This window comes from Sitophilus oryzae, unplaced genomic scaffold, assembly GCF_002938485.1.
Source record: "Sitophilus oryzae breed Bouriz unplaced genomic scaffold, Soryzae_2.0 scaffold_1576_pilon_pilon, whole genome shotgun sequence".
NCBI lineage: Eukaryota > Metazoa > Arthropoda > Insecta > Coleoptera > Curculionidae > Sitophilus > Sitophilus oryzae.
In genome coordinates this window covers 1,646,224-1,655,474 of record NW_022146254.1, presented here as the reverse complement: position 1 = coordinate 1,655,474, position 9,251 = coordinate 1,646,224, and the positions used below count along the sequence as shown (strand labels likewise).

The 9,251-nt window shown below is 29.7% G+C and overlaps 2 protein-coding genes across 2 annotated transcripts; one reads left to right on the top strand and one right to left on the bottom strand.

Moving 5' to 3' along the window:
- Positions 1 to 484: 484 nt before the first annotated feature.
- LOC115879116 (ADP-ribose pyrophosphatase, mitochondrial) lies at positions 485 to 4,218 on the bottom strand. Its single transcript, XM_030895767.1, has 4 exons — positions 3,866 to 4,218; positions 3,589 to 3,814; positions 3,386 to 3,534; positions 485 to 3,305 (listed from the first exon to the last, which is right to left on the bottom strand). Exons 1-4 carry the CDS (start codon positions 4,026 to 4,028, stop codon positions 3,019 to 3,021), a joined length of 825 nt encoding a protein of 274 aa, XP_030751627.1. The 5' UTR covers positions 4,029 to 4,218; the 3' UTR covers positions 485 to 3,018.
- Positions 4,219 to 4,563: 345 nt separating this feature from the next.
- LOC115879115 (ankyrin repeat domain-containing protein 27-like) lies at positions 4,564 to 7,713 on the top strand. The gene has a single exon (XM_030895766.1). It carries the CDS (start codon positions 4,653 to 4,655, stop codon positions 7,335 to 7,337), a length of 2,685 nt encoding a protein of 894 aa, XP_030751626.1. The 5' UTR covers positions 4,564 to 4,652; the 3' UTR covers positions 7,338 to 7,713.
- The last annotated feature ends 1,538 nt before the right edge of the window (positions 7,714 to 9,251 follow it).

The following is a 9,251-nucleotide window of genomic DNA, read 5'->3' as shown; positions in this document are numbered from 1 at the left end:
AGAATGTCATCGATACTCATTTCCAAGCTAACTAGACGCCGTTTTACTCGATCTTATGGTATATTTGTTATATTATTAATTATTATTAACTTCGCGGATCTTTCATTTGAATCTTTGTTGCAATGTTGCAGAAAAAACGTTTTAATCACCATTCAAAAACAATGTTCCTGTAGCAAGGTTTCATCAATCACGACACAACTTTTAGAAATCAACATTACAAAGCAAACTGTTTGGGAATTGACTGTAATGTTGCAAATGTAATGTGAGGTTTTTTGCTTGGGGTACCTCTCGATACCTCTCTACCTATTGTTATTCTATATATCGAGAACTATCGTAGTTATCGATATATCGGGAAAAAATCCCATCCCTAGTCACAACAGGGATTGAACTCAATTTTCAAAAGGAACCACCACATCAAAATCTACTACTGTTTGAAACTGTAACCGTTTTTTCTGTTCTTTTTTCACTTATATTTTGTTGCTTCTTTTAACGTATAAATGTTACAGTTTTATTGTAATTCTAAAGGCATGTTCACACCAAAGAAACATTGGCAAAAACTATTTTTACACGTAAAAACATTCTTTTAATTTTTCAACATTTCAAACTACACTTTTTCAAACATCCTATATTTCTTTTTCAAAACGTCCTTCAAATTTCAACTTCTTCAGTTTAATAGTTGTTAGTAAGAAGTTTCACATAGTAATGTTTTTAACCGTTCATAAATTTACGGGTTTTATATCTGTCAGAGAAAAATAAATAGTCGAAATATTTTATTTGGAATACCCTGTAGCATCTAACTCAAATATCACATGCATGGTAGTGCTGGGGTAGTTTTGATATGAGAGAAACATGTAATGTTTTTTGTTGGAGGAATTTTCTTTTTCTGGAAGATTTTATGCTTTATATATAATATGTTAAAAATAATATAAAGGGTACCTGAAAAATCTTCTCTTCAGAACTGATTCAAATTATGAAGTGGTATGTGTAAGACTAATATCGAATTTTGTCGTCTATTAAATGTCGAAAAAAAGCAGGAAATACAAACTTTTTTTGTGCCAATTAGTAACTTTCTACATTCACGTATTTGAATCAATAATTTGATATCATTATACATATTTATACCATTTTGATAGATGTATATTCTGTCCAACAAGGCTGGGATGATTTGGACCGATGACATCCAAAAAAGGATAGAAAAACTATTTACTTGTGAATTGTAATGACAGATACAACTGTCACTGTCATGCATCCTCTCGTTGGGCAGACTATAACTTTTTAATTTGTTATGTGTATATAATTCTGTACTCTAGAATCAAACCATATTAAGTCCAAAATTGGCGTATTTGAGTCACACCAAAAAATGTTGGTATAATTTAGTAACTAACTTTAAACTGTTTTATTTTTCATTTAAGTTCAAAATAAGTTAGTCATAAGCGGCGGCTACACGACAGCGACTTGCCTGCTCGGTATACAACAACTATAAGTAACACTGAGTTCTGCAAACTAGAAGAAACACTGTGCGGTGTCCACACGATGCAAGTAAGAGCGTACATTCATCATTATTTCTATTCTGAATTTGTGGTTCCGTTCGTGGAAATGTCAAGTGACGAATTATTGTTTTTTATTGCTTATTGTTAAAGAAAAAACAGAAAAATAAACGGTATAGATCGAAGTGGAGTAAAAATTGACTTAAATAGAAAACCATTTTCTCTCATTTTTTCTGTTTCTATCGGAATAATCTTTCAATTTTATCTAGCTATAGACATGGCAACGATCAATATATTTCAATAAAACTCGTCATAAACTCCTTATTGGAATAAGTACGAATATCAGACAAGAGTTGATAACTAATAACACAAAACCCACAAAAGTCACAAAACTGTACCTTGAACTCGCTGATACCGTCTACACGTATGAAATCACCGCACAAACTGGTTTGCGCAAACTAAAATCTTTAGCAGCGCGACGTTTACGCAGGCCGCGCTTGTTGGTTTGTGCGTGCTACCGTTTTACCGTCTACACACAGCGAGTTCCCGATACAAACAGATTTGCGCAGGTAAGCTCGTGGTAAAGCTTGTACGTGTAGCCGGCCCTATATACCAAATATTAGAATCATAGGCTTAAAAATAACCGAGTAATTACGAAATAACTTCAAAAAAAGCTTTAAATTCGTTTTTCTCAAAATTGTGTTTTGTGATTTAACATAGTATGCTTCTGAGGTATAGATTTTTTAGATGTTATTAAAAAATATGTTTGTTAATATCTAGCTCAAGACGCGTTGCTTTATTATTTTACATTTTTCCCATTAAAATATACTTCAGTTTGAGAATATATTTTTTGTTTCAATACTACACTATCCAAAAATAGTTTAACTAACCAAACTATGATTTTCTATTGAGCTAACAAAAAGACTGCACAAACATTAGTAATCATAAAAAAAAACTTTAACATATTAGTACATATTGCCCTCTCTAAATTTTAAATATTTCCCAGTTGTCAATAAATTAACTCTTCATGAAGACCTTTCAGACATCCTGTATATTTATTTATTAAATACTGCCATCTTGTTTTAATTATATATCAGAAAATAGGAATTGCATTTTTACATTTGTCATGTATAGTTTCTTGCCAAATGGTATTATAATGAAATTCTTTTTAATTTAACAAATTCCAACAATAACCCCTAGATAATTTTGAAGATTGTAAATTAAATCTTAATGTACAGCTATTAGGTTAATTGTATAAAGATATTTATAAACAAAAACTATTTATTAAATAATTAATAAATGGAATATAGATAATGAAAATTCTCTAGTTGTTAGGAAATTATTTATATATATGATTTTTGTTGTGCATATCATAGTACAAAGGAAAACAGTTAATGGCAATAATATTAGATTAACGTGATTTTCTAATATTATTCCATAAAATTTAAGTTTTTACATGGTTATTGTAAATAAGTCAATAAAATTATGATTTAGAAAAATATAAATGTTTTTAATAATTTTAGTCTTAATTCTACCAGTTAGCTCCTAATTTTACTGTTACAATTTTTATGAAATCCAAATGGCAAGCATATAAATTTAAATCTCCACTAATGTCCATCCATCTCACATTTGCAGCATCATCACCAGCTTTTAAAGGAAACTTTCCTACTAGAGAAGAATTTTCATCATGAAAATTTACTGCTACTGTTTCAATCCAGGCGTTATCAGTATTTCGGGGATCATCTACATATCCTTTGTATATTTCAGTTCCTTTGGAAAAGAAGGCCTTTAGCATTTCTTCGTTTTGTTTTTTTTCTTCTGAAATATGTAGAAACAAAAAGTTAATTATATATTTTAGATAAAATATCTTTTTGTTTTAACAAAGTATGTATACTCACCTTCAGAACATTCCAAACTATTTAATGCTTCCTCCATGAATTCCCGCTTTAGTGTCTGACTTATATTTTCACCTGGATCAACCATACCACCTGGAATAGCCCATTGTCCACAATCTTTCCGTTGTATGGCACAAAATTGCAAAATAGGTCTAAAATTTGTTAACAGAAATACATTTTTTACATATAGCTATTAGCTTTTTAACTTGTTAGTTGAACTTAAAACTTGTTTATTGCCATCCATTTTCCATCTGGTAACGATGGGATCGGCAGCATGATTTGGACCCCATCTACCGAGGACTCCTCGACCTCTTAATCCTGTACGTCCTTTTGGATTTAACGGCCTACCATCTTTTATTTCATAATTACCCATGTGACTTTTCCGATTTATATTATTGTCTAATTCGTTCCATTTTGGATTAAAACTGGGTCCTTTAACATAGTCAATTATTAAGGAAAGTATTAAAATAGATGTTACTATACCTATTGGAGGGTCCGCCCACGCTTTATTAGTTAAGGATTTCGAATCATAATCTAAGGGCTTATAATCTGCAAAGTTAACAAACCAAGGTACTAAATTATCTGGGAAAATAAGCCTTTTAATTTCACTGAAAGGATAAGTAGCGGCTCTACATTTACAGTGCATGATGGCTAAATTTATACAAATACCAGATGAATATTAAGTAAAAAAGAACGTACTATAAATATTAAGGTGATTTATGTGCTAAAGTATGTTAAATCACAGTGTTAAATGTGTAATTAATCTAAACTGTTAATAAAATAGTTCTAATAAACAATTTTAATTAATAAAATATATTTGGTTACGTTCCATCCGCTTCTTCTTAATTTATTACGTTGGCAACTGGCACTGACAAGATGATATTACACAGCCTGATCAGCTGCCAAAACGTACCCTGAATAGAGTACAAAAAAATGTTTTGCGTGGTTTCTGGTTTGTTACAATTTCTTTTATAGGTTTATAATTTATAGCTTTGTACTCCAAATTTACTTTATTGCATTTATTATAAAACTAACGGCTATTTCTGTTTATTTCTAAATCCAATTGTTCGATGCTAAAATTGTGGAAAAATCCAACCCTGGGAATCTAGAAATGAAGAAAAAAAAGGAAGAAGCTATATTAACATTTGACTTTGACACTAATGGCATTTGACCATTTTAGTTCTTATGTACTATTATGTTTTAAAAGGAAAGTAATTAATTTTATTTAAAATATTATTGCATATTATATCTTGATTATGATTTAATAGTAATGTGGTCACAATATGACGAAGATCTATCCAAAAATGTATTTTTCAAATCTATTAAAGAATACAACAGCGATATTTTATCGAAAGCAGCAACAGAAAAATGGATAATTTGTGTACCAAGAACTGGGAGCCAAAGAAATAAAAACATTTCCATTACTACAATTTTGGATCATGTTCTAGTGCCCCATAGTGCTGATACTTTTTCTACATTAAGTAAAAAAAACATTCATTTGAAAGATCAACATTTAAAATATGATAATATTTTTAATGTCGATGTTGAAGTACTCTTTGAAGAGACCCATTATGTAGGTGGAGAAAATAAATATACAGTTTGGTGTATCGAAAAACCTTTATTTTTGTCGCAGAACTTTTCTGAGTGTTCAAATAACCAAGTTTCTTTGCTAACACTACAAGATTGTGTGGATTTTTTGTTTAATGAAACTGCTGAGTGCCAGATACTAGAATCAATACAAAATCTTTGTACAACCTTTTGGAAAAATGAGGAAAAAACATTTGCATTGGACATCTTGCAAAGTCAAATTGATTTAATAGGCAACTTATTCTCTCAGTGTCTACAAGTTTGTTTCAAAAGTGATGGTTTACGTGAAAAGTGTAACAGTGACGAATTATTTCTAGAAAATTTAAAACTGGCCGTACAAACATGTATGCAATATTGTCTTGGTCAAAAACTAATGTACGGTATTAATAGTTTACATCATTTCACGGATAGTGAACTAAATAAGATTATAAGGAACTCTTTAAATGTTTCTTTATCGGACTTAAATATTCCTTGTACACTTGAGAATGAGATTATAAGTGCTAAATATGAATTATCTAGGATTAATAATGTTTTTACATGTTTAGATAAAGTAAATTGCTTAGCAAGAGCTTTCAATGTTTTTAATAGAAGTAAAAATTTACAAAAACTGGATATGTGTTTAACATCAGATGATTTTTTACAAATATTTGTATATTTAATCTTACAGTGTAATATTCCAAACTGGATAGCAAATTTATCTTACATAAAATATTTTAACTTTACCAATTTTGGCAACACCGATCAAAATTGTTTTTTGAAGGCAAATCTTGAAGGTTCTATAGAATTTATAAAGAGCAGTGCATTTTTAGAGAATAAAATATCTTGTATGGATAAATATACAAATGAAGACAATAAATCAGATCAACATAGTAATACTATTTTCTACTATTTATATAATAAATTAAAAAAGGCGAAATCCAATGAGGATTTATGTAATTTTCTTAGAATTATATTTAATAAGTATTTGCCTGAAACTGATTTATGCCACCCTTTATGTTCTTGTAAAAAATGTGAGCAAATTTTAATGGGTGGATATAATCAAAAAATAAAAGATGTGGTTAATGAACACAATCAGAACTTTTTGATATTTAGTTGTATTGGAAATAATATTGAGTTGATTGAATTATTGCTTTCTTTAGAATTTAATATTAACTTTAAGGACTATTGTGGAAAGACAGCTTTACATTATGCTGCTCAGTTAGGATTTCAAGACGTTCTTATGCTTTTGATTAACTTTGGTGCTGATGTCAATATTGCTGATAATGACAAAAATACACCACTCCATTTAGCCAGTGATAGAGGACATGAAAATTGTGTTAATGCTTTAATTTATTCTTCAAATCTCGTAGAATTAAATTTGCAAAATTTTTCTGGAGATACTCCATTATTTTTAGCTGCCAAATGGGGTTATATTAACATTGTTAAAGTTTTACTTGAAGGTGGAGCTTCCGTATGCATTAAAAACAATCGTAAAATGTCAGTGTTACAGGTGGCTCCAAATTATTATATTACTGAGCTAATAAAATGGTATGGTGTAGTTAAAAGTAATAAAGTAATAAAGGAAGTTGAATGTCTTAGTAATACTTCAAATCATAGTATATCAAATATATCAGAAGACATAGCTTTTCGAAATTTGAAGGAAAGGGGTATATTTCATGGCATTAAACCAAAAAATGACACAGAATTAAAGTCCATTAATGTGCTATTAAAATCTATTGAAAATAATGATTTTCCTTTAGCTTGTTATTATTTGGGATACACCAATATTTTGGATTTAAAAAAAATTAATTTGGACACAAAGTGCCATCCTTTATGTAATTGTAAGGCATGTTCTGCTGTTGATGAACTTGATGTTTTAGATGAGAAACATTACAAAAAGAAAGTCAGATTTAAAATTAACATAAATACTGTTAATAAGGATGGATTCAGTGCGTTACATATTGCAGCAAAATTTGGGAGAATAGAAATATTAAGAATATTGTTAGATAGTGGTGCATCGACCAATCTTTGTACTTATGAAACTTATTATACTCCTTTACATTTAGCATGTATGTTTGAACGAGTTCCAGCAGTCAAGGAATTGTTAAAATGCGGCGATTGTAACATAGACGCGCAAGATTATAAAGGCAACACTCCACTCTATTATGGCTCAATAAAAAATAATAATTTAAAGCTTGTTGAGATTTTGATACACAATGGAGCGGATTCTCAGAAAACTAATGATTCTGGAAAGTCGATTTTGCTACAGTGTGAAGAAAAAAATTATTTTAGAATTTGCAGTATCCTAAAAGAAAATGCTGTCAGTAAAAGTAAAACTTCAAACACCAATGAAAGTGATGATTTTATAAAAAATAAATCATTGCTGTAATTTTTTGGAACTGTTGGCAAATTTTTCTTAAAATTGAAATGAAATATATTTTTCTAAAACATCTAGTGTAAGAAATATAGCGTTTTAAAAATAAGTCTTAAAATTTGCAGGGTCCAATTCTTGCTGATCATAATATTTCAAGAATTATGGGAATTACTGTTTTATTTCTAGTCTATAAATATCTACATAATTCTTTAACCGCATTATTATAATATCATTAGACATATAGCTTTAATCAGTATACATACTTAAGTTACATGACTGTTTACTACATAGGCTTCAATAATTAATCAGATATTCTATTTGTTATATTTTATATTTTTTTATTTTACGTTTTATGCTAACGTGAGTTACCTACTTAATATTTTTTTTCTGATTACAATCTGTTATTTAGTTTTAGGAATTTAAATAAATAGATGGTATACTACTATTTTTTTATTTTTATTTAAAATTTGTTCTGCCCCCAAAAACAAATATCTATGTATACCGGGTGCGCCGCAAAAGTGGCTCACCCCCTATACTTTTTTATTTTTTCAGATAAAACAACGAGATTTGGTATGTTAGTATATGATATAAATTAGGATTGATTGACATGTTCAGTTGTTTTCGGTCACTTCCGGTTTTACTGGCACACCTGGTATTTTTTTACTTTATTTGATAGAAAATGACACTCTGAATAGAATGACATATCATATGTCAACTGCTGACATTTTCGCATATGGTTTATTTGAAATTATTGTAACATACATAACGACAATTTGACACCAAATACTAAGCGTGTGGAAAAAAATTATTCGTATCTTTTTCAAAGATACTAAAGAGCCACCCTCGTTCCATTTAAAAAGAAAGTGAGATATGATTAAAAATACGATTTGGGCATCTTTTAACCGGCTAGGATTTTAGCTAAGGGTATTTCTTTTTAAAATATTTTTTTTAAAAAGTTTCTGAAATATTTTTTAAGTGTTTGAAAAATTATATTTTGCTGTGCAGTATACAGGTATATAAGCCTTTTAAAATATTGGCCTCTTGTTTTTAAAGCTACTAGCAACTGCTAAATTTCTTGAAATCCTTGCGAAAATAGTACCAATGTTCTATAACTTGCGGATGCCATATCGTAATTTCTATTATTTCTTAATAAACATCATACATATCTCGTGTTTCTTCATTTGTTGAACATATTGTTGACTGTTATTGTTTACTTCATATGCGCTTGTCAAACTTCTAATTACGCAACTTTCGTCCTATTTAACCGAATTCGTATCTCTCGTAGTTTCTGAGATACCAATGTTGAGCATCGAAATTGTCACCACCCTGTATACTTGGTCATTATCTATCTATTGCAATCGTAAAAATGTAGATTTACAGCAAAATAACGAAGATACAGATTAAAATAAAAAACCCAGTATCTTAAATGTGATTGGTATAACAAAGCAACTTTTACTCTTAATTTCTCACAAAAACTTTTTTAGCATATACTGTGTTTTTCCTTGGGACATCTGAAATTTTAAAGCAGCAAAAATTAACCAAGGCATTTGTTGACATGACAAAAAAAATGCTCAAAAGACATGGTTCCGACAGAAAAATAATGTTTTTGGATAATTGGAGTGAAAATCTCTTACCCAAAATTTGATATAGTGCCTTTTTGGAGCATTGGGGGGTATGATAGTCCCTTGGATTAAAATTGGCTTAGACTTATTATTAAAACAAATATGAGTTATTTATTATTCTTAAATTGCTTTTTATATTGCAATGGATAGACGCAGGCGTCGTTTCCATAGCGACGGCGTCTTTATTCCGACGCGACGGTTCACTTCTATCTTTTGTAAAATAATCTCAGTTGGCGCGGAATTTCCACAGGAAACGTACGTTCGACAGAAACGCTATCTCAGTGCGATGTTACGTATAAATTAATAA